We start from the raw sequence: 26471 nt of genomic DNA, 5'->3' as shown, positions 1-26471 counted from the left end.
CACTCTCCTACTGCCCCTGTGTGTGATACTATTTGCTAACTCCTACCTATCTTGGTTAAAGGGAGGGTGTGTGGTGGCACAAGACTGAAAGAAATGAATCTGTGATATTGCACAGTTCTTAAATGTGCCGTTCTGTTCATCACTTTGTCCGTGTGTGCAGACCGTGATAATGCAGAATGGTTTTACCAAGTGCACTAGCATGGCATTGTTACTGCTAATTGCAACTCAAAAATCTCTGCTGCGTAGCTTTCATACCCTTTTCATTGATACATGTGTTGGAAACAGCTGATCAAAAATTGTTGCATGATACTGATAAATGCTAAAAAGGTTCAGTAAGCTTAAGATGTGCCAATATATGTTGCAGCTTTGTGCATTATTGGAACAAAGTAAGCCATTCAATTGCTCAAGCATGGTTCCATAATGGCTGGTCAATACCTTAATTCCACTTACCCATCTTGATTGCATGACTCTTAATACACTTGCCTAACAATAATTTATCAATCTCAGTCTCAAAATTTTTAATTGACTTTACCTCCATAGCCTTTTGGGGAAAGACATCTCCAGGTTTCAAATAACCCTTGTATGAAGACATTTTTCACAACACCACTCATGACATTGGGAATTTTGACAGTTTTAACCTACTCTGCAGGTGGTCTAACTCCTTTTGTTCCTTCAACCAGCTGTCCCGCATTGCTAAACGTGTGAGTGATTACCTCCACTAAACTAGCAGTGTTCAGCTGCACAGTGGCCCTGGCGTTGCTGGGGAGGAATAAGGGTAATAGTATCCATTACCCAGCAGGAAGCATGGATGGGATGTCAGGAAATTTGTGCTGCTCTACTGTGCCTAGCTCATTACGGCTTATAAATTTGTGTTTCGTGGACAGGCTTTCCTAGCCCGCCACTCATTCATGCCAGTAATGTGAGATCATCACCTGGTCACAGGAGAAGCCATTTGCTGTGTTATAGAGGCTTAGAGCACAACCGAACAGCTTTGTCGCACCCGAGCCGTTAAATCTCGTGAGAGGCCTCAGTGTGGTGTCTGAGGGAGATCAAGAGATCGGGGCAGTATTTGATGAGCTTGTCAGTGTAGGAAATGAGGTAAGAATGGCCTCAGCAGGGCATTCCCAACCAAATCTAAACAAAACGACAGAGTCCCGTTTGATAGAAGCACTGAGAAAGATCTCACTATACACGCCCAAAACAGGACTCTGTTTTTTTCACAAAAAGAGGACCTTTTGCCCACCGTGTCTGTGCCGGCCTTCAAGCACTTATCTATTCTAATCCCATTTTCCCGCACTTGGTCCATAGCCTTGTATGTTATGGCATTCAAGTGCTCATCTAATTGCTTGTTAAATGTTGTGCGGGTTCCTGCCTCTATCACCCTTTCATGTGATAAGTACCGGGGTGAAATTCTCCGACCCCACGCAGGGTCGGAGAATCGCCCGGGGCTGCCGAAAATCCCGCCCCCGCCGTGGCAGAAATTCTCCGCCACCCGGGAATTGGCGGGGGCGGTAATCGCGCCACGTCGAGCGGCGAGCCCCCTGCGGCGATTCTCTGGCCCGCGATGGGCCGAAGTCCCGCCGCTGGGAGGCCTCTCCCACCGCCGAGGTTTGAACCACCTCTGGTGGCGGCAGGATCGGCGGCGCGAGCGGGCCCCCGGGGTCTTGTGGGGGGCACGGGGCGATCAGACCCCGGGGGGTGCCCCCACGGTGGCCAGGCCCGCGATCGGGGCCCACCGATCAGCGGACGGGCCAGTTCTGTGGGGGCACTCTTTTTCGGCCAACACCATGGCGGAGGCAGAAAAGAATCCCCCAGCGCGCTGCCGCTGACGTCACCACCGGCGCATGCGCGAACCGGCGAAGGCCTTTCAGCCAGCCCCGGCGCCGGGCGCCAAAGGCCGTTGGTGCCGGTTTTGGCGCCAGTCGGCGTGGTGCCAACCACTCCGGCGCGGGCCTAGCCCCCAAAGGTGCGGCGAATTCCGCACCTTTGGGGAGGCCCGACGACGAAGTGGTTGGTGCCACTCCGCTACGCCGGTACCCCCCGCCCCGCCGGGTAGGGGAGACTCCCGCCCCAGATTCCCACCACCCACTAAGAAGAAGGTTTTTCCTTAAATCTCCTATGTCTTACCTTAAAACTGTGCCTCCTGGTTATTGAACCCTATACTAAAGGGAAACGCTTCTTCTAATCTACCCCACCTAAGTCGCTCAACATGTTATGCACCTCAATCAGGCCCTCCCTCAGCCTTCCTTGCTCCAAGAAAAACAACTCCAGCTTATCCAGCATCTCTTCATAGCTTAAATGCTCCAGGTCAGGCAACATCCTGGTGAATCTCCTGTGCACCCTCTCTAGTGCAATCACCTTCCTATAGTATGGCGACCAGAAGTGTACACAGTACTCAAGTTGTGGCCTAATGAGCATTTTATACAGCTCCATCATAACCTTCCGGCTCTTATATTCTTTGCCTCAGCGAATCCATAGAATCCCTATACAGTGCAGATGGAAGCCATACGGCCCATCGAGTCTGCAGTGAACCTCTGAAAGAGCACCCTACCTAGGTCCACTACCTCACCCTGTCCATCCAGCCTCACGTAACCTACGCACCTTTGGACACTAAGGGACAATTTTAGCATGATCAATCCACCTAACCTGCCCATCTTTGGAATGTGGGAGGAAACCGGAGCACCCGGAGGAAATCCACGCTGACATGGGGAGAATGTGCAAACTTCACTGAGACTGTCACCGAGAATGGAAATGAACCTGGGTCCCTGGCACTGTGATGCAGCAGTGTCAACCACTGTACCACCATGCCATCCCAATAAAAGCAAGTATTCCATATGCCTTCTTAGCCACGTTATCCACCTGTCCTGCTGCCTTCACAGATTTTGGGACGTGCACCTCAAGGCCCCTCTGGCCCTCTGTACTTCCTAGCGTCCTACCGTTCATTGCATGTTTCCTTGCCTCGTTAGTCCTCCCAAAATGCATTACTTCACACTTTTCAGGGTTAAATTCCATTTGCCACTATTCTCACAACTGACCAGTCCGTCTTTATCGACCTGTAATCTCAGGCTTTCCTCCTCATTATTTCTCAAAGATATGGGGCGCAATTCTCCGCACTCACGACGGTGCGGAGAATAGCGGGGGTCGTAAAATTTTACGGCCACGCTAGTCCGACGCCCTCCCGCTATTCTCCCCCCCCCCCCCCCCCCCCCCACGCCCGACTCCCGATACGAATCGCTGCCGCCGTTTTTTTACGGCCAGCAGCGATTCTCAGCTGGCCGATGGGCCGAGTTCCAAGCCCTTTACGGCTGTTTTTACGAACGGCAAACACACCTGGTCTGGCCGTTCGTAAAAACGGCTGTAAAGTGCCGATTTTTAAAATCATGGCAGCGATTGGCACGGCAGTACCACGGCCGTGCCAAGGGTGCCATGGGCCCGCGATCGGTGGCCGCCGATCGCGGGCAGCGGGTCCGATACCCGCGCACTCTTTGTCCTTCCGCCGCCCCGCTGTTTCACTTCGCGGGGCGGCTGAGGGGCATCCCAGCCCGCGCATGCGCGGGTTTCGCGCAAATGTGCGATGACGTCATCCGCGCATGCGTGGGTTGGAGTCTTCCAATCCGCGCATGCGCGGCTGACGTCATATGACGCATCAACCGGCGCAAACTCTGGCAAGCGGGCTTAACGAAATTCGTTAAGCCCGCGATGCCGGAGTTTACGGCGGCGGCATGCTAACCCTGACCGGGGACCAGAATCGGTTCCCGGTCGGGGAGGGGGAGGCTGGCGTCAAACCCGCCCGGATTTGACGCCAGCCTTACGATTTCTCCCTGTGTGGGAGAATCGCGCCCATGCTACTTGATGTTTTAGATAGCCATTCTCACAACTTGATTGGTCAAAGTTTGCTGCCTATATAATGGTGAATTTAGTGATGCACTCCTTTATTAATGTGTAAGTCATCCACCAATTTCTGGCATACCCCATGAATTGCAGATTACCACAAATTGCTGAACAATTTGCACTATTTACTGTCAGTGTCTCGAAAATGACAGCTCACCCACCACATGAATTTTTAATAAATTGCTGCATTTGCACATTAATTACTAATTAAACCTGCCGCAGGAATTAGGGCTGGTACTTAGCAGTGTAAGTATCTTTTTATATGTTCCTGTAATACCACTCAACTTTGTCAGCCCATAATGGAAACTTGAAACTGTTGAGCTTCATTCAAAGTAACTTATATTGGGAGAAATTTTAGTTTTTATTCTTTTTACTTTTTCTTTTTTGTCTCTGTTCTTCATGCATCTCTGAAATCAATCTTCCTTTTTATCGGGAGGCCGGCTGCAATCTGCCAACTTTAGCATTTAGCCCAAACACATTAAGCGAGATGCGCCTTGGGATGGGAGTTTTGCTCATCGGCTTATGTTTATCACTCAACGGTTTCACGCTTTCAACTTTATATGACGTACATGGGGTTCTGAGGCTCCCTGAAACTTGTCATTGAAAGCACGGCAAGAACACAGTGGCTATTGAACCTGGCAGCCTCAGTGTGAACCGGGGAGGAGGCCTGTAGTGGGGAGAGGGGAGAGCGGGCGGGGTGGGGGGGGGGGGGGGGTGGGTGGATGTGTTCCTGATGCATTGGCCCCAACCCGCCAGCGGGATTCTCCATTTTGCCACCGCCCAGGGGTTTCCCGACGGCGTGGGGCTGCCCCATAATGGGAAACCCCATTGACCGGCCGGAGTAACGGAGAATCCTGCCAGTGGGTCGGGGCCGGAATGTGGTGCGGCGGGGTGGAGAATCCAGCACATGGTCTATATGAGTCCTGTGATGGTGCACCCTCAGACTGAATCAGTTCATTTGAGGTTTATTGTCCACAAGTTTCTGATGTCAGGACCAAATGAAGCTCTTGAAGTGCACAATTACCAGGAGCCGGAGCAGCACAACTATTTTCTGCAGTGGAGAAGGAGGCCATTCGGCCCATAAAATCTGCACCAACCCTCTACCTAGGCCCACTCCCCGAACCTATCCCTGTAACCTCACCTAACCTACAGATCTTTGGACACTATAGGGCAATTTAGCACGGCCAATTCACCTAACCTGGACTTATTTAGACTGTGAGAGAAAAGAGGAGCACCTGGAGCAAACTCATGCAGACACAGTGAGAAAGTGCTTACTCCACACAGGCTGTTCCCCAAGGCCGGAATTGATCCTGGTTCCTGGCACTGTGAATCGGCAGTGCTAACCATTGTGCCGCTATGCTGGAGGCATCCTTCTAATTGGACACCTGGATTTTGGAGGACCGGTAAAAAGCCATCTAACACTGGAGATCTGCAGCCGTACTGTCAGAGGTGGGAATTGCTGAATTATTTTAAGCTCCCCTCCTGGGAGCTCCTCCACTCCAAGCTGTCGGCCACAATTGAAGAATAAAAGAAGGGCCAGAAAAGGCTGTGGCCGATATCAGGTTTGCGGGGGCAAGTCCTTCACAGTAAGGTCTGCTGCCAAGGTGGCAGCTGTTTCTTAGTGTAGAGCTTTCCCCATTGGATGCAGCCTCCAGCTCTGATGGACCCTGCAGACCGCCACAGGGAGGCTATCTCCACTAGTGGGCCTTTCAGCAGCTAATGTGGGGAGAAACCAGACTGTGATTGGACCGGAACAGCTTGACAGGTTTTTTCAAACATCAGTCCAAATTTAGCAGCTTTTTAAGTACGGACAGTAAATTTGGCAGATTAAATACATCAGGCTCTGTTTATGATTGAGCAGGTGCACTGCCCTTGTAGAGGAGAATTGCCTATGGCCTGTTGTTGCGAGCTGGGAGGAGGAGAGAGCTAGTGGAAAATAGACCATTCTGCTTTAAATTGAAGGTGCAGGAACAGCATTCAGATGTTAGCTTTGGCAGCACTAAAGTAAAGACCATAAGACATAGGAGCAGAATTAGGCCACTCAGCCCATCGAGTCTGCTCTGCCATTAAATCATGGCTGATATTTTCCTCATCCCCATTCTCCTGTCTTCTCCCATAACCCCTGATCCCCTTATTGATCAAAAACCTATCTATCTCTGTCTTAAAGACACTCAGTGATTTGGCCTCCACAGCCTTCTGCGGCAGAGTTCCACAGATTCACCACCCTCTGACTGAAGAAATTCCTCCTCATCTCTGTTCTAAAGGATCGTCCCTTTAGTCTGAGATTGTGTCCTCTGCGTCTTGTTTTTCCGACAAGTGGAAACATTCTCTCCACATCCACTCTATCCAGGCCACGCAGAATCCTGTAAGTTTCAATAAGATCCCCCCTCATCCTTCTAAACTCCAACAAGTACAGACCCAGAGTCCTCAACCGTTCCTCATACGACAAGCTCTTCATTCCAGGGATCATTCTTGTGAACCCCCTCTGGACCCTTTCCAAGGCCAGCACATCCTTCCTTAGATATGGGGCCCAAAACTGCTCATAATACTCCAAATGGGGTCTGACCGGAGCCTTATATAGCCTCAGAAGTGCATCGTGATATGCTTCACTGTAAATACACAAGGGGTTAATGTAAATACATGTAGACTAGCTAGACACTAGAGGGAGCACCAGAGACATGACACACAGACACTCAACCAATAGAACAGTTAGATAGGGCACGACCAATGGGCATTCACGATACACACAATGGTGACACGACCACAGGAGGGCATTACACCAATCCATATATAAAGGACACAACACAAATGATTTTCCTCTTTCCAGTGGAGCCAGTCAGTGAGTCGAGACACAGGGTTGATTCAATATCACTCCCACCACGTGGATTGTAGCAGACTGGTTCGTCAGTCTGAGTAGCTATAGAAGGATTAACAGTAGTGGCGAACCCGAGTAGGAGAATTGTAAATAGTTTAATAAACGTGTTGAAGTTATCTCCACGTCTGAACCTTCCTTTGTCAAGTGCACCACAAGGAAGCCGCTTATGCTACGCCTAGAGCATAACAAGACACATCCCTGGTCTTGTATTCTAGCCCTCTCGACCTGCACGTTAACCTTTAGAGAATCATGAACAAGGACTCCCAAGTCCCTTTGTGCTTCTAATTTCCTAAGCATTTTCCCATTTAGAAAATAGTCTATGCCTCCATTTCCACTTCCAAAGTGCGTAACGTCACATTTTTCCACATTGTATTCCATCTATCACTTCTTTGCCCACTCTCCTCGCCTGCCAAGTCCTTCTGCAGCCCGCCTGCTTCCTCAATACTACCTGCCCCTCTCCAGATATTTGTATCATCTGCAAACTTAGCAACCATGCCTTCAGTGCCTTCCTCCTTTTCATTAATGTATACTGTGAAAAATTGTGGTCCCAGCACCGAGCCCTGAGGTACACCACTGGTCACCGGCTGCCATCCTGAAAAAGACCCCTTTATCCCCACTATCTGCCTTCTGCCAGTCAACCAATCCTCTATCCATGCCAGGATCTTACCCTGAACACCATGGGCTCTTTGTCCCAAATGACCATCGGCTGCTTTCCCCTTTGAGGGGGAGAGCTGGCAGGTGGTGACTTAACACAAGGATCACCACACCTCCGGTGAGAGGTTAGGTTGAGAAGGAGGCGTCTTCATGAATAACCTCGGCCGGTGCAGGAATTGAACGCACAGTGCTGGCCTTGCTCTGCATCATGAACCAGCGGTCCAACCAACTAAGCTAAACCTTTTTTTAAACAAATAGAAAGTACCCAATTTTTTTTTCCAATTGAAGGGCAATTTAGCATGGCCAATCCACCTAGCCTACACATCTTTGGGCTGTGGGGGTGAAACCCACGCAGACACGGGGAGAATGTGCAAACTCAACACGGGCAGCGATCCAGGGTTGGGATTCGAACTCAGGTTCTCAGCGCCGTAGGCTGCAGTGCTAACCACTGTGCCACCCTTCAACTAAACTAAATCTACCCCCTCACACCACTGACCACTGGCAAAATCTGGTGACTGTGCAGAAAACTATGTAAATTAGCTACTGTCTCCACCCCACCTTTGGCAAAGTTTGCCAATGGAAAGAGCACATTAGAGAGCTAACCCAATGTATTTCCCCTGATTTACCCACAGATTCCCTCCTCCTCCAAGCTCCACACAACAAGCCCAGAAATTCACTCCTGCAAACAAAGTGCAACAATAAATAATTATCGTTATGAACTGGTCAACCATAAACAGAGCCTGTTTTACTTAATCTGCCCAACTCACTGTACATACTTAAAAAAAATGATCACTGATTGACAAAATAACAAGTTTATCTGTTTACTGGTGTCTGAAAACAAAATCCACACACAAACAATTTTATTTTGAAGTTTCCAGATCCTAAAATGTCATTAATTGCTGCAGGGATTGCTTAGTTGTATTTCCCGAGAACTCCTTGTACTTTGTATTTCCTATGTATCTTAGTCAAATATAATCACTCTAATAACCTCATCTGCTTCAGTTACTTGGCTCTAATTAGAGTGTCAAGAACAAGGAATACACCACATGCAAATTCCTCAAGTAACACATCTTATTTGGGGGATTACAGGTCTGCAATCAGATGTAGCTTTCATAGAACATAGAACATCGAGAAATACAGCACAGAACAGGCCCTTCGGCCCACGATGTTTTGCCGAACTTTTGTCCAAGTTTAATCACAGTGTCCAAAATTCTATGATAATCTAAGGGCAATTTATCATGGCCAATCCACCCAACCTGCACATCTTTGGACTGTGGGAGGAAACAGGAGCATCCGGAGGAGATCCACGCACACACGAGGAGGATGCGCAGACTCCACACAGACAGTGACCCAAGCCGGAATCGAACCTGGGACCCTGGAGCTGTGAACCAATTGTGCTATCCACAATGCTACCGTGCTGCCCTTAAGAACAACTTAATCTACACTCCATTATTCTACCATAATCCATGCACCTATCCAATAGCCGCTTGAAGGTCTCTAATGTTTCCGACTCAACTACTTCCACAGGCAGTGCATTCCATGTCCCCACTACTCTCTGGGTAATGAACCTGCCTCTGACATCCCCCCATATCTTTCCACCATTCACCTTAAATTTATGTCCCCTTGTAATGGTTGACATTTCCAATAACTCATTTTGACTTATTCATCATCTCAAACCAGGTCCACAAAAGGGCAAGCCATCTGACACTGGACAATGAGAAAGCTTCATAGCTGAACCATTGCTGGCTGCATTGTGTCTCAAATCCAATACACACACCCTCATCTGATTCAAAACTGATTTACTTTGAAAGATGAGAATATAGTCACTTAACACCAAAGGGAAATTCAGTAACCTTGAAAACATACTGAATGCTAAACTGCGAGGGGGGAAGGATGATTAATTATGACTTCGGAAAATGATAATTAAATAATTTTACTAATAGCGAAAATGGATTGTTGGCAAGATGACTGTGACAGCGCTGGTCTACCAAAGTATTTTAAAAGACAATTTTATATCCCTTGGGTACTGAAAGGACTCTTGTTCAGCATCAATCACTTCACATCTTTCAAAATATCACAAATACCTTTTCTTGTTAAATATAAGATAATATTAAGTGACCTGTCAAAATAGGTTTGTGCCAAAGGTAACCTAAGACAAACTCTGGTAAAAATCCTTTAATTGGGTCAAGGAACACTCATACTTTTTCTGAGCACTGGTAAAAGTCACAGTATTTCATCTTTAATAGGAACAGACGCCTGTCTTGTTAAGAAATTGTGGTGTATGTCAACAGTATAGATTATACTCCAGCCTTGTCGCACTGGGAAACTGAATTCAAAGCCTTCTCAGTTAAGGACTTTCTACACAGTTTGAATTATATTAGTTAATAATTGTTGGTGAGTCTCCTTTCATACATTATTTTGTATTTTTACAATTTTTTATTCCATTCTTAAAGTTGCAAAGCCAATGATCATAATGGACAGGGCAATTCCTTAATCCATCTCACTGCTTGCTCCAAAACCAATTCAAATTGAATCCAATTCATGGCCTTCACAAGAGAAACTACAAGATGCAAGCTGACAAAAAAATGCTTTGAACCTCATCTTGGGCTTGATCTGATGTTTGATCTTTGTTAAAAAGCCAAAGGGCACGATTCTCCAGAAAGACTTCTGAGTGTGGTATAAGCGGAAACTGCCGTGAGCTTCCCAGTGCTTGAGCCAGTGAGGCCGGCAATGCTATTCAATTGAATTGGTCCACTTAATGAAGCCAAGGGTGGGCTGAGGACAGTGCGGTCACAAACGCAAAGGATGGCAGATGCCACAGAGGTGAGGATCCTCCAGGCCCCACCCAGAGGACCTGTCAAACATGAGTTGTCATTGCAATACTGACTGATCCATCCATTCCCACTGACCACATGTCCATTCTCCTGCAGGTCCTCCAGCCGACGGCGCCGGCCCATCCAGGGCGGCACCCTCTCCTGCCTCCTGCCTCCCATGAGACCACCATGGAGGAGCGCACTGAGGATGCCATGATTGAAGCATCTGATTGAACAATCTGGTGAGCACCATACAGTTGCTCATGTACATCAGGTGGAGGCAGGAACTCTCAGGTGAGACAGAAGTCAGGGGTATGCTGAATCCCAGGTCCCAGCTGTGTCCCAGCTTGATGCTGAGCCTCTGGAACAGGGTTACCCTGAGCTGATGGAGACGTTACGGTGTGGCTGGGACATTCAGAGGGAAATGGCAGCAACATTCCAGCAGATCCAATGCACTTGGATGAGTCCCAGAGGCTACGGGCACAGGAGGTGTCGCCCACAATGTGTGGCACCAAGGCCAACACTGCTAGGGTGACAACCGCAATGGAGAGCATGGTGCACAACGCCGGCATCATGAGTGACTGTGTCCAAGGCTTCGCGTATTCGGTGATGGCCATGGCTGAGGATATCGGCAGAATGTCCGATTTGCTGGGGGATGTCATCCAGTACGAGGCTGACCTTGATGAGGATCTGCGGAGCATGTCCCACTCTCAGATGGGAATGGCCGAGTAGCTGCGGAGCTTGTCCAAGTCGCAGGTGGGCATTGCTAAGGCGCTGCAGAACATGTCCTAATCACTGAGGAGCATCGCCGAGGGGGTCAACACCTTGGTGCAGACATCGGGGAGCCGTCAGGGCTGGCAGAGCCAGATGATGCAGGGACAGACAGGGCTCAAAACAGCTGGGTCTCCGTCCCAAGGGGAGCCCCAGGCCCTATGGAGGAGGCGCTGCGTGCCATCCTGGACTCGTTCGATGGAGCGGGGATGATGGCCACCAGCTCCTCAGTGTTCCACTTTTCTTACAAGGATGAATCATGGGGTCAGCACACGGGACATGGCGGTACAGCTGTGCCTATGCCGTTGAAAGTGTGGAAGGGCCCTCTGGCCCCAGAGTCCCCAGAGGATGCCAGACAGGGGCATCGAAGGCCACGTGATGAGGTAAGCAGCTGGATTCCTCCACCTCAGATGTGCATCTTGGGGAGACAGCTCAACGTCGAGGTAGAGCTAGGAAGGTTAAACATGTTGAGGGTAATACGGGAAGGGGGAGAGTGTGGTGGGTAGGTAAGGGGTGACGGGGAGGGGGAGGGTGTGGTGGGGAGAGTGGGCCGGCACCATCAGGAGTGGGGAATTGTTGGATACCTGTCACATATGTAAAAACCCTTGAGCACAACTAGTCTGATGCCTCTGCCACTTTCTTCTGCAATGTGGCCTGACCTCCGAACCTTTGCCCATCTCCCCAGGCGACTCCCCCACACCCCATGGCACTCACTCACCCTCCGGCCATGGACATGTCCCCAGAGCTGTGTCCCATCCCCAGGATGTTCGGATGTTGGCTGCTGCGTGTGTGGTATAGCCTTCCCAAAATTTAAACAGTGTACATGCATCAGGGTGTGATTGGAATGTTAGCCGATGACTCCCACATGCTACATGGCCTGCCCACCCACGGGAATCCACGTGGATTGTGTGAAGTGCTCACTTTACCATGATTGCCAATTCCCTATTTGCAATAGCCTTCAGCCGCACAGCCAGAGCCTGGGTAGTTGGTAGAGGTTGTGCTGGGCCGTGGGCAGATGGGCAAGGACAGGGTTTGCCCCGGAATGGGTACACATGATCCAGGAGATTGGCATGCTAGTGCCGTATGCGGTTGTCACTCCCCCCTCTCCATCTTCACTAGGCGGCCCACCCCGAGGGTGTCCCCTCCCGCTGAGCACTGGGGCGGCAAGTCGAGCGCACGCAGGCTCTTTGCCTGTGAGTAAAGATTGATATTTACCTCCTCGGCGACCCATATATTCATGATTTTCAAAAGGAATACTAATCGACTCCAGCGTGACCACTTGCTGGGGAGGCCGATGATTGATGGGAGGCCATTGGATATGGGGTAGCACCCGTTATTTGTATGGAAGTAGAGCTTAACTGGTGATAATTGGTTTATTGCCACGCTTAGGCAAGATCCCGATTTCGCCTACGGGAATGGTCCGGTTGCATCGCAAACTGTTTAGCACCTGGCGCGGCTCATATGTTCGGTCTCTCCCGCTATTTACTGGCCTCATTTCGCTCGAGTGACTGTGCAACGAGGCCGAAGAATCACACCCAAAATATCAAATGGGCCCGAATCATTAATAGAGGTCAATTACTCCAGTTCTTTCTGGGCTTGTGCGAGTGATGGTCCAGATAAGAGGTTATATGAACAATACACCTCAGGGGCTGATTTAACTCACTGGGCTAAATCGCTGGCTTTTAAAGCAGACCAAGCAGGCCAGCAGCACGGTTCGATTCCCGTACCAACCTCCCCGGACAGGTGCCTGAATGTGGTGACTAGGGGCTTTTCACAGTAATTCCATTGAAGCCTACTCGTGACAATAAGCAATTTTAATTTCAGTACACAACTGAGGAGGAATCTTTCCCTTGAAAACAAACTTTTGCCACTGACCAGAAGCCAATATGCTGCTTCAGCAATGCTTCCGTATTCCTTCAGGATATTAAAAGCTTTCTATGTGCTGAACATCAAGAATAATAAATAATAAACGTTCGCATAGGTCTGACCCAAAAATCTGTAATCCAGAGATGCTATGCGGAAGCAGCCTTCTGTGGCGTGATACATTAGAGGGGATATGAAATGGTTGTGAGCTGGTTTCACAACAGAAATAAAAAGAAGAGTTACTGGTCCGGTGGGATGAAATTATTAAACGGATTTTTATATCCAGTTCAAACTTCTGCATCTTGACAGTATGCCATTTTTGATAGCTTGAATGCTTAATATGTTTTGTTTCTTTTAATGAAGACCCTAACACTTCAACTGAAAGTTAATGCTTTTATTTAACCAGCACACAGAATAATATTGAGTTAAATTAATTATCAAATTGTATCACTTTGGGATGGGATTTGGACTTTTCTGCAATGGGGAGTTTGAAAGGCCCTATAATAATTATTGACGACCAAAGCTTGCCGAAGTGCAACAAAAAAGTTTCTTATAACCAGTTGTTTGATGGTATCATCATTTCATTCTATGCTCAAGCAGATTGAGTATCAATGCTAGACGAAGCTCACCTAACTCCTTGCGGCAGCAGGTGAATTCTTTCCAGATTCACCATCTCACTGCCCATGTGGGTTCCGTTTTAAGACTTGGCTTGTTTTATTTTTAAACTATATTCGCATTTTCCACAATTAGTTCAGCTGAGATCTGGTTACTGGTTTTAACTAGTGACAATGACTTAAAGGGCCAAAGATGGCGGGTGGGACTCTCTGTCGGCTGACGCTAGAATCGGGAAACGTAATTGGGTGGAGAATAGGTTTTGATGCCGGAATCGATGAGTCCCTCCCCTACCAGGTCGAGAGCGACGCGTCAGATCTAGCTCTGGCTGCCACCCTCAATCAGGCGGCAGACCCATGGCCTTCTTTTCACGCACCCTCCACGCCTCAGAAATCCGCATTTCCTCCGTCGAGAAGGAGGCCCAAGCCATCGTCAAAGCTGTGCGGCATTGGAGGCAATACCTGGCCGGCAGGAGATTCACTCTCCTCACTGACCAATGGTCGGTAGCGTTCATGTTTGACAATGCACAGCGGGGCAAAAATAAAAATAATAATATCTTACGGTGGAGGATCAAGCTCTCCACCTATAATTACGGGATTTTGTATCATCCTGAGAAGCTCAACGGGCCTCCTGATGCCCTGTCCCGCGGCACTTGTGCCGGTGTACAAGTAGACCGACTCCGGACCCTTCACGCGGACCTCTGCCACCCGGGGGTCACCCGGTTCTTCCACTTCGTTAAAACCCGCAATCTGCCCTACTCCATCGAGGAGGTCAGGGGCGTAACCAGAAACTGCCAAATCTGCGCGGAGTGCAAGCCGCACTTCTACAGGCCAGAGAAAGCACACCTGGTGAAGGCTTCCTGCCTCTTTGAACACCTCAGCGTGGATTTCAAAGGGCCCCTTCCCTCCACCGACTGCAACACGTATTTTTAAAACGTGATTGATGAGTACTCCCAGTTCCCTTTCACCATCCCCTGTCCCGACATGACGGCTGCCACCGTCATTAAAGCCCTCCACAGATCTTTACCCTGTTCGGTTTCCCCACCTACAACCATAGCGATAGGGGGGTCCTCCTTCATGAGTGACGAGCTGCATCAATTCCTGCTCAGCAAGGGCATTGTCTCCAGCAGGACGACCAGTTACAACCCCTGGGGAAATGGGCAGGTAGAGAGGGAGAATGGGACGGTCTGGAAGGCCGTCCTACTGGCCCTATTGTCCAAGAATCTCCCAGTGTCCTGATGGCAGGAGGTCCTCCCCGATGCATTTCACTTCATCCGATCACTACTGTGCACTACTACCAATGAAACACCTCATGAACATCTCCTTGCCTTCCCTGGAAAGTCCTCCTCGTGGACCTCGCTCCCAACATGGCTGGTAGCCCCAGGACCCGTCCTACTCCCCAAACATGGTTAACTAACACAAGTCGAACCCACTGGTCGAGAGGATACATCTCCTCCATGCTAACCCCCAGTACGCCTAGTGTCAGCCGACAAGACATGGTCTCCCTCTGGGATCTGGCCCCCGCTAGATCCCCATCCTCACCCCCTCCCCACCAACCCCAAACATTTTTTCACTGGCGCACACCACCGCAGCCCCCTTCCCAGGAGGATCCATCCTCCCACTGGCCCCATCCGGATGTAATGAAGCTGAAGACAACATGCTCCCAGAGCCACGGATGCCCGAGCCTACGCCAGCATCACCGCCGGGGCTGCAACAATCGCAGAGGACGACCAGGGCCCCCGACTGGCTGATAGTTTCCTTGTAAAATGAACTTGTAAATAATTGACTGTAAACATGTGTATTGCTTGTAAAGGCACTGAAGGGTACTGCTATAACCTCTACCACTGTAAAAGCAAGGCCACCACCCTGCCGGACTCGTTTTTAAACAGGGGGTGAATGTGGTAGGCTATATTAGGGGTATCGCGGTACCTAGGTGGGATGTACCTTATACTGTAGTGTGAGTGGTAGAACCTGCCTGCTGGTTCCGCCCAGCATGCGGAGCATAAGAGTCTGTGTTTCACCCACAGCAGTCATTCCGTACCGGAGCTGCTGGGGTAACTACTTGTTCATTAAAGCCTTCAATTGGACTACAATCTCGCTTCAGTCGTGATTGATCGTGCATCAATATCATTAGCTGGCCTGACCTGGTATTCTCCGGGGTCTCGGTGATGCTCCGCCTCCACTCGGGAAAATTCCCGACAGCGAGGTTCACTTGTGCTTTTAAAAATTGTGAAACAGGCGCCATGGCTGCTGAGGGTGAGAGAGGGCGTACGGAAAATGTCCAAGATCGCATAGTTTGTTGAAAGTTGTGGCACTGGCGGGGGGCCTCTGCCAGGGCCAGGGGGAATAGTGGGGGAGGGGGGGGGCGGAAGGCCAGGAGGTGGGCTGTGGGGTTGAGGTGGATGGGCATGGAGCACCATTGCTGCAGCCTGCAAGGCAGCCATGCAGTAACGCACGCTGCTGACCTCCCACTGTAAACTGAGGGCCACATGTCGTATGGGTGTCCCCCCAGGGAACCCCTCCAAGATGCCTTCCGGCCCCAGCTGACCCATCAGTGGGATGGACACGCTCCAGCGCAACCAGTGTTGGCTGGGTTGAGTGTGTGGGAATTGTAATGTGTATATATGGCTGCAGCTTGTCAGCCTTCCGAGTGTCAATCACAGACCCGGCATATCCGGCACCGTTTCGCATTAGAATTGATTGTGTTCCACATGGCTCCAGTGCTAGCCCCTCCATGATTGCTGAATTGGTCCAGTCGCGACGCTAGTTTTTGTTGTCGTGGAAGTGCACAAATCGTGTCTTGGTCTCAGGAATGGAGAATCCCGCCGGTTAACTTTGCCTTCGACGTAACCCCTCACTATTATCATAAACTAACACAGATGAATTTTCATTCCTCCAGCCAGATTGCAAAGCTAAAAGGTTCTAACCTACTGCATCTTAAAATTCCTTAGTTTAAAGCCACTTCACCAAGTGCACAAATAATAAACTATTAGAACCCAGATTATGACCATGAAGCCATGCTTATAATAATTTTGATTAATTATTTCTGATTTGATTATCTTTCTTGTTTTATTCCTGTGCTGTTATCTTGGATTGGAGGAGGGGCCGTCTGCCTCATTACAACTATGTGTGTAACTATTATGTTGCTGACAGATAAGCCTCTATCATACCCTGTCAGGGACAGTCAATAATGACAGCAGGAGAAGGGAACCCAGCTGAGACTGGGGTGTTTTCCAACTCTCATACTTTGATCTCTGACAAAATGAAATCATATGCTTATAATAAACTGTTTCAGAGAATAATTGTCTGGTGACACAGTTCTACATTGGGAATATATTAATATCAAGGTGAAACTGCAAACATCCACGATCAATTAAAAAAAAGGCCTAAGCAATGTTAAAAATTAACCCTGACACCACATAGAAGGAGACATGGTAGGATGTATATGTTAAAATCACATTGGAGTTTTACATTCCATGACTCATTTACAATTAATTAGTGATGATTAGGTTGCCCGTAACAATTTAGAATGCGATCTACCAGCAGCGTTATGCCTGAAAGGCAGCGTGGCGAAGTGCAACGCGGCCGGTAGTTGCCAGGAGGTTCCTCTTCTGGGATCTACCCGGCTTACCACACCTCCTGCGGTCTAACGTTATCTCGGGAGGTGTCGCAGCATGAATCCCGCCCATAGTGGGTGGAACGCCTTTTGGCAAATTTCCATGTTACAGTGAGTCAGCGAGTCTCACTCTATGTGCTCCCACGACCTGCCCAAGACAATGGAATCTAATCCTCTTGCCTTGGAGATCTCGGTCGAGCGCTATTCAGTGCTGGTTTCCACAAACAGGGACGAGATGGAATGGCACTCATGGGGGTCTCGCAGGGGATTGGAGGCCCCCAGGTGCTTGCCCTCTGGGTATGGTGGTACCTTGGCACTGCTGGCACTGACAGCCTGGCATCTCAGCACTGCCATCTGGGTGCCATGCTGGCACTGCCAAGGTGCCCAGGTGGCACTGCCAGCTGGCAGGGTGCCTGAATGGCACTGCCAAGGTGCCAAGCTGGCAATTTCCCCCCACTGCAGATTGGGCCTGGGGGTACCCTGCGAGTGTGCAGGCTGGGCCTGAGGACCACCTTATATGTGAGTTGTGGCTTTTGATGGGATTCAGGGGTCAGGCTACGGGGGTCGGGAGACTAGTACACCTTTAAAAAATGCCATCCTCATCTCCTTCTGCACCATACCTTACGAGAATGAGCACTCTTGAGTGCCAGGAAAGAAGTGTTGGCAATTCTGGACAAGGTGAAAATAGATAAGTCCCCGGGGCCTGATGGGATTTATCCTAGGATTCTCTGGGAAGCCAGGGAAGAGATTGCTGAGCCTTTGGCTTTGATTTTTAGGTCATCATTGGCTACAGGAATAGTGCCAGAGGACTGTAGGATAGCAAATGTGGTCCCTTTGTTCAAGAAGGGGAGTAGAGATAACCCCGGTAACTATAGGCCGGTGAGCCTAACGTCTGTGGTGGGTAAAGTCTTGGAGAGGATTATAAAAGATACGATTTATAATCATCTAGATAGGAATAATATGATTAGGGATAGTCAGCATGGTTTTGTGAAGGGTAGGTCATGCCTCACAAACCTTATCGAGTTCTTTGAGAAGGTGACTGAACAGGTAGACGAGGGTAGAGCAGTTGATGTGATGTATATGGATTTCAGTAAAGCGTTTGATAAGGTTCTCCACGGTCGGCTATTGCAGAAAATACGGAGGCTGGGGATTAAGGGTGATTTAGAGATGTGGATCAGAAATTGGCTAGTTGAAAGAAGACAGAGAGTGGTGGTTGATGGGAAATGTTCAGAATGGAGTTCAGTTATGAGTGGCATACCACAAGGATCTGTTCTGGGGCCGTTGCTGTTTGTCATTTTTATAAATGACCTAGAGGAGGGTGCAGAAGGATGGGTGAGTAAATTTGCAGACGACACTAAAGTCGGTGGAGTTGTAGACAGTGCGGAAGGATGTTGCAGGTTACAGAGGGACATAGATATGCTGCAGAGCTGGGCTGAGAGGTGGCAAATGGAGTTTAATGTGGAGAAGTGTGAGATGATTCACTTTGGAAAGAATAACAGGAATGCGGAATATTTGGCTAATGGTAAAATTCTTGGTAGTGTGGATGAGCAGAGGGATCTCGGTGTCCATGTACATAGATCCCTGAAAGTTGCCACCCAGGTTGATAGGGTTGTTCAGAAGGCCTATGGTGTGTTGGCCTTTATTGGTAGAGGGATTGAGTTCCGGAGCCATGAGGTCATGTTGCAGTTGTACAAAACTCTAGTACAGCCGCATTTGGAGTATTGCGTACAGTTCTGGTCGCCTCATTATAGGAATGACGTGGAAGCTTTGGAACGGGTGCAGAGGAGATTTACCAGGATGTTGCCTGGTATGGAGGGAAAATCTTATGAGGAAAGGCTGATGGACTTGAGGTTGTTTCCGTTAGAGAGAAGAAGGTTAAGAAGTGACTTAATAGAGGCATACAAAATGATCAGAGGGTTAGATAGGGTGGACAGTGAGAGCCTTCTCCCGCGGATGGAGGTAGCTAGCACGAGGGGACATAGCCTTAAATTGAGGGGTAATAGATATAGGACAGAGGTCAGAGGTGGGTTTTTTACGCAAAGAGTGGTGAGGCCGTGGAATGCTCTACCTGCAACAGTAGTGAACTCGCCAACATTGAGGGCATTTAAAAGTTTATTGGATAAGCATATGGATGATAAGGGCATAGTATAGGTTAGATGGCCTTTAGTTTTTTCCATGTCGGTGCAACATCGAGGGCCGAAGGGCCAGTACTGCGCTGTATCGTTCTATGTTCTAGTGATATGAATAGGTGGGCAAAGCAAAATCTCAGGGGATGATTTTATTCCTGTCCATTCAGTGAAAATCAGGCGGGATGACAGGCAAACTCGACCATGGATCTTAGTTTTTGTTGTTTACCTTGGTCTCATTTATGAGGCACAGGATGAAAGTGCATCCACTGCAGCACAATTATAGAATCATAGAATTTACAGTGCAGAAGGAGGCCATTCAGCCCACTGAGTCGGCACTGACCCTTGGAAAGAGCACCCTACTTAAGCCCACATCATCACCCTCTCCACGTAACCCAGTAGCCCCACCTATGTTTATGGACATTAAGGGACAATTTTGCATGGCCAATCCACCTAACCTGCACGTCTTTCGACTGTGGAAGGAAACTGGAGCACCCAGAGGAAACCCAACGCAGACACGAGGAGAACGTGCAGACTCCGCACAGACAGTGACCCAAGCCAGGGATCAAACCTGGGATCCCGGATCTGTGGAGCAATAATGCTAACCACTGTGCTACCATGCTGCTCCTCTTGGAACATCTTAAGTTTGGAGTCCATCACTCCTCTCCCACATGACCATTGGCCCAAACATTCCAGTCTCTTCTATGCTATGTTATCACTCATAACCAGTACTATGTTGTGGGCATCACAGAGATGTGGCTTCAAGGGGATCAGGGCTGGAGTCTAAATATACAAGGATATGTATCCTATAGAAGGGACAGGCAGATGAACAAAGGGGGCAGGGTTGCATTGTTAGAAAGGATTGAAGTTAAATCGATAGCAAGGAGCAATATAGGATCAGAAGGCATAGAATCTCTGCGGGTAGAGTTGTGGAATCGCAAAGGTAAAAAGACCCTGATGAGAGTTATGTACAGGCCCCCTAGCAGCAGTCAGGATGTGGGCAGAAAATAAATCAAGAGATGGAGAAAGCATGTAAGAAAGGCAATATTACAATAACCATGGGGGACTTCAAAGTGCAGGTGGACTGGGAAAATTAGGTTGATAGTGGATCCCAAGAATAAGAATTTGTGGAATGTCCAAGAGATTTTTTTTTGAGCAGCTTGTGGCAGGGAACAGGCAATTCTAGATTTGGTGATGTGTAATGAGGCAGACTTGATGATGGATCTGAAGGTGAAGGAACTCTTAGGGATCTGTGACCACAATATGATAGAAATTACCTTGCAATTTGAGAAGGAAAAGCTGGAATCAGATGTAACGGTATTACAATTAAATAAGCATAGCTACAAAGACATAAGGGAGGAGCTGGCCAGAGTTGATTGGAAAAGGAGACTAGCAGGGAAATCAGTGGAACAGCAATGGTAGGAGTTTTTGGGGTTTATTCGGGAGGCACAACAGAAATTCATCTCAAGGAGGAGGAAACATGCTAAGGGGAGGACAAGGCACCCATGGTTGATGAAGGAAGTCAAAGACAGCATACAAGCAAAAGAAAAAGCATACAAAGTGGCGAGGTTTAGTGAGAAGACACAGGATGGGAAACCTTTAAAAGCGAGCAGAGGACAACTAAAAACCCAATAAGGGTAGAGAAGATGAAATATGACTGCAAGCTAGCTAGTAATATAAAAGAAGATAAGAAGAGTTTTTTTCAATAGATAGAAGGGGAAAAGAGAGGCAAAAATAGACATTGGACCACTGGAAAATGTGACTGGAGAAGTAATAATAGGAAACAAAGAAATGGCAGACAAACTGAATAGTTACTTTGCATCAGTCTTCGCGGTGGAAGACACCAGTGGGATGCCAGAGGTTCAGGAGAATCAGGGGGCAGAAGTAAGTGCACTCACTAAGGAGAAGGTTCTGGGGAAACTGAAAGGTCTGAAGGTGGATATGTCACCTGGACCGGATGGACTACACCCCAGGGTTCTAAAAGAGATAGCTGAGGAGATTGTGGAGGCATTGGTGGTGATTTCAGGAATCACTGGAGGCAGGAAGGGTCCCAGAGGACTGGAAAGTGGCTAATGTAACATCACTGTTTAAGAAGGAGGGAGGCAGAAGACAGGAAATTATGGGTCGATTAGCCTGACTTTGGTCATTGGTAAGATTGTTGCGAATATTATAGAGTTCTTTATGAAAGATGAGATTGTGGAGTACTTGACAGTGCATGATAAAATAGGACTGAGTCAGCACGGCTTTGTCAAAGAGAGGTCATGTCTGACAAATCTGTTAGAGTTCTCCGAGGAGGTAACAAGGAAGTTAGACAAAGGAGAACCGGTGGACGTGATTTATTTAGATTTCTAGAAGGCCTTTGACAAGGTGCCGCATAGGAGATTGTTAAATAAGTTAAGAGCCCATGGTGTTAAGGGTAAGATCCTAGCATGGATAGAGGATTGGCTGACTGGCAGAAGGCAGAGAGTGGGGATAAAGGGGTCTTTTTCAGGATGGCAACTGGTGACTAGTGGTGTGCCTCAGGGGTTGGTGCTGGGACCACCACTTTTCATTAATAGTCTGGAGGAAGGAACTGAAGGCACAGTTGCTAAGTTTTCAGATGATACAAAGATCTGTAGAGGGGCAGGTAGTATTGAGGAAGCAGGTAGGCTTCAGAAGGACTTGGACAGGCTAGGAGAGTGGGCAAAGAAGTGGCAGATGTAATACAATGTGGAAAAGTGTGAGGTTATGCACTTTGGAAGGAGAAATGGAGGCATAGACTATTTTCTAAATAGGAAGATACTTCGGAAATCAGAAAAACAAAGGGACTTGGGAGTCCTTGTTCACAATTCTCTTAAGGTTAACTGCAGTCGGCAGTTAGGAAGGCAAATGCAATGTTGGTATTCATGTCGAGAAGGCTAGAATACAAGACCAGGGATGTACTTCTGAGGCTATATAAGTCTCTGGTCAGACCCCATTTGGAGTATTGTGAGCAGTTTTGGGCCCCATATCCAAGGAAGGATGCACAGGCGTTGGAAAGGGTCCAGAGGAGGTTTACAAGAATGATCCCTGGAATAAAGAGCTTGTCGTATGAGGAACGGTTGAGGATTCTGGGTCTGTAGTTGTTGGAGTTTAGAGGGATGACGGGGGGTCTTATTGAAACTTACAGGATACTGCGTGGCCTGGATAGAGTGGATGTGGAAAGAATGTTTCCACATGTCGGAGAAACTAGAAGCAGATGACACAATCTCAGACTAAAGGGACGATCCTTTAAAACAGAGATGAGGAGGAACTTCTTCAGCCAGAGGGTGATCAATCTGTGGAACTCTTTGCCGCAGAAGGTTGTGGAGGCCAAATCACTGAGTGTCTTTAAAACAGAGATAGATTTTTGATCAATAAGGGTACCAGGGGTTATGGGGAGAAGGCAGGAGAATGGGGATGACAAAAATATCAGCCATGATTGAATGGTGAAGCAGAATCGATGGGCTGAGTGGCCTATTTCTGCTTCTATGTCTGATGGTCTTACAAGACCTTCAAAAAATAAGAACAGGAGAATGGCATTCAGTCCCTCATGCCTGCTCCGCCCTTCAATAGTATCATAGTTGATCTGACATTCCTCACGTCCACTTTCCTGCCCTTTCCCAATACCCTTGATTCCCTTACTGATCAAGAATATATCTATCTCAGTCCTAAATATACATAAGGACTCTGCCCTCACAGCTCTCTGTGCAATGAGTTCCAAAGACTCAGAACCCTCTGAGTGAAGAAATGCTCCTGATTTTATTCTTAAATTGGCACCCCTTTGTTCTGAGACTATGCTCTCTGGTCGTAGATTCTCCCATGAGGCAAAATATCCACTCAGCATTTACTTTGTCAAACCACCTAAGAATTCTATGGGCTCGATTCAACTAATTAGGAACAAAGTCCCATAGCATTTAGCCGCATGTTTCCCGCAACTCGCAGCAAGGCTAAGGTGGCTGATGTACTGCTGAGATTCACAGGCTGCAGCTCTCCCTGCAGATACCTAAACATTTGCTCACACACCACTTTGGCAGCTGGCCACGTATTAACCTTCATTTTAAGCTTTCGGCTGTTGATGACAAGAATAATCTCAATGGGGGTGTTTTACTTAATCTAACCATGCTTGTATATTTCTGATTTTTCTCAGGATCGTCCTCAAACTTGTTCACTGGAGTTGCCAACTTTTTGGAGGGGAACTTGTACTATACCCTCTGCACCTGGCTTGTCTATGGCCTTTCTTATTATATTTGTAAAGAATGAATTCCTTATACTTGCATTTGTCTTGGGAATGCCCTCCCCAACAGTGGTAACAAACCTCGAACTCTTGTGTGACTGACTTCTTCTTTTCTTCTTCCCTGTCTACGCTGCTCACTCGCTTTGGAAACCTTGAGCATTCAGCGCTTTCCACCATAACTAGATCACCTTACTTTGCAAGCTTAGTTATTGAAAAACGCCTTGTTCAGCACTTCCAGTCACTTGAGCCAACTCTACCGCTTTCTCCAAGGATATTTTGGTTTCTGTCAGCAATTTGTTCTGAATATTAAAGTTTTTCATCCCACAGACCAAACGGTCATGCAGCATGTTGCTGTTAGAAGTGTCAAATTCACATTTGTCAAAGTCTGGATACAAAAGCGGATATCGGTTCTGCAGGACCTCTAATGTATGAAATTTATAGCGTTGCATAATAATGCAGGGTCAGGGATTGTCGTGATCCCTCACTAGTTGCACCGATTAATCAAAGGACTTAGAATCTGAAGATGTTAAGCTTTGCACAAGGTTATATGTTGTGGATTCTTCTTCATGTTTTTCTTCCGCCATGATTTCATCAGCAGTGAAAAGTATCCAGGTTTTTCAACATATTGGGCCCAACTTTCAAATTGTGGATCAAACGGATCAATTTTCCAGAATAGTGTAATAACTATTTGACAGCTGATGATATCTCATCTTCCCAGGATTCGGAGATGCCACTCTCCCCCACTCCCTTCCAATTTCTGGCAAGTTTCCTTCAACTGGATTGATTTGTTCTTGTCGCCATTATTGTATGCCAGGCAAGCAGTGAGGCAGAGTTAAATCACAAAGGTGATTTTTTATTTAACTAAGAAGAACTTTATGTACAGCACGGCACAACTACTACACAGGTTTTGTTCTCTCAATTCCCAAGCTAACTCTGACCAAACCTCAACAGCCAGATCCGCGCTCAAATACTTGATAGGCTAACATTCGCATGCTCCATTCTCCTCGGCTCCAGACTTATCACGGAGCCTGCGAAGGATCACCCCTGAAAGGTGCCATGTTACCACAGCTATTTTCCTCAATAAAGAATGCCAAAACATTCTAGGTTATATTCTGGATGTCCTCAGCACATTGATTTGATTCAGTTTTCAGACTGAGCTTTTATTATTTGGGTATCTATCAAGTCAACAATAAAGTCTGCTTGAGTCTTTCAATGCTATCATATCATACAGAACGTTCCATTCCTGATGAAGAAAATTATAACATAATACACTGTAAAACATAACTCTTTACTTTGCCAGCCTTCTTCAACTCAACAAACCCAACTTTGATGATCATCTCCATCATACATTTTTCCCACCTGTTCATTTTAATATATCACAGTGATCATAGAACAGAATCATCGAATCACTGCAGTTCAGAAGGAGGCCATTCGGCCCATCAAGTCTTCACTAACATTCTGAAACAACTCCATCCAAGTCCACTTCCCCACCTTATTCCAATAACCGCTTAACCTAACCTACACATCTTTGGACACAAAGGGGCAATTTAACATGGCCAATCCACCTAACCTGCACATCTTTGGACTGTGGCAGGAAACCGGAGCAGCAGGAGGAAACTCCACACAGACAGCCGCCCAAGGCCGTAATTGAACCTGGGACCCTGGTGCTGTGAGGCAGCAATGCTAACCACTATGCCACCGTGCATGATCCCAGGAATTGGACAGTGGGCTGTATTCCCCAGGCTGGGTCCGCAAACAAACCACAATGACAGTCACAACAGCTGAGACCATTTAAAGTCAGTTGATTAATTCTGCTCATTCCAGATGGATTGTTTGGATCCTATCAATTACAAGTCAACCAGTCAATTGAAAACCACACTTCAATAAAACAAAATAAATAACTAGGTTAGGAGGAGGCTCATGTGGTGTATAACTGTCAATTTTCATCTGTTGGGCCAAATGACCTGCTTTTGTATTGTAAATTCCAAGGGCGAGAGGTACAGACGAGGGCAGAATTGAAAATTTGACAGACCGACCAAAGTTTCGATAACTTCAGGTGGGAATTTCCCACCCCCTGGTGGTGGCTGGGGCTTAGATACCTCGTCATATGTAATTTCATGCAATTATATGTCTAGTGATCAAATGCCCAATGCCTTCCTAAATTGAATGACAGAGACTCTTATCTCTCACCAAGCAATGACAAAATATAACCGAACAAAGTGCTAACACCAACCTTTATTATCTTGTCTTCAAAAGTATGTCCTTTGAGACTCCTGAGCATACTTCTACTCAATTTATTTGTTCCTTTATGGTGAGGAATAGTAACTTTCCCACAGTTTAATTATGCTTTTATACAGATTGTATGTTATTCATTTCATTTTTCTTTGAATGGTAAAGTGTAGATTGAACAATCACAACGATATGAGGTAATTATTATCCACATCTTACCTGGCTATGACGAACAGCACACAACTGACTCCAAGGTATGCCAATAAGATATACATCCAGATATCCGGAGAAAGAGGGTTGAGGAAGGAGAAGACGCCAGCATTTGTTCCATTTGACTTCCGGTACAAAATACTGATCCCCAGTGTCATGAAAGGCTTAGAAAAGTCAATGACCTTCTCACGGGCATAGGTGATGGTCAAAGGAGCAACAGCAAGGTCAGCTTTCTGTTGGATGAAAAACCAAGTTGTATTACTCAAAATTCCCCACTCAAGTACAATAGACAGTGAATAGGTGAATTGAAATGCTGAGGAATAACTTTAAATGACCATAAACCACATGTGTTAGGGGCTTGTCAGACCCTGTCCTATTTATTCCAAAGAAGAGCTTTTATTGCTCGTCTTAGGGCAGCACGGTAGCATGGTGGTTAGCATAAATGCTTCACAGCTCCAGGGTCCCAGGTTCGGTTCCCGGCTGGGTCACTGTCTGTGCGGAGTCTGCACGTCCTCCCCGTGTGTGCGTGGGTTTCCTCCGGGTGCTCCGGTTTCCTCCCACAGTCCAAAGATGTGCTG

General features: G+C 47.6%; 1 protein-coding gene across 1 annotated transcript in view; it reads right to left on the bottom strand.

Moving 5' to 3' along the window:
* Positions 1-26471, bottom strand: part of LOC119968589 (glutamate receptor ionotropic, kainate 3-like) — a 653521-nt gene that overhangs the window by 202960 nt on the left and 424090 nt on the right. Inside the window, exon 11 of the mRNA XM_038801220.1 lies at positions 25903-26126. Coding sequence (XP_038657148.1) covers positions 25903-26126 — 224 coding nt within the window. The remainder of the gene's footprint in view (positions 1-25902; positions 26127-26471) is intronic.

This window comes from Scyliorhinus canicula, chromosome 1 (genome assembly GCF_902713615.1).
Source record: "Scyliorhinus canicula chromosome 1, sScyCan1.1, whole genome shotgun sequence".
NCBI lineage: Eukaryota > Metazoa > Chordata > Chondrichthyes > Carcharhiniformes > Scyliorhinidae > Scyliorhinus > Scyliorhinus canicula.
Note: the sequence above shows the minus strand (reverse complement) of the source record. Positions and strands in the feature narration are given on the sequence as shown.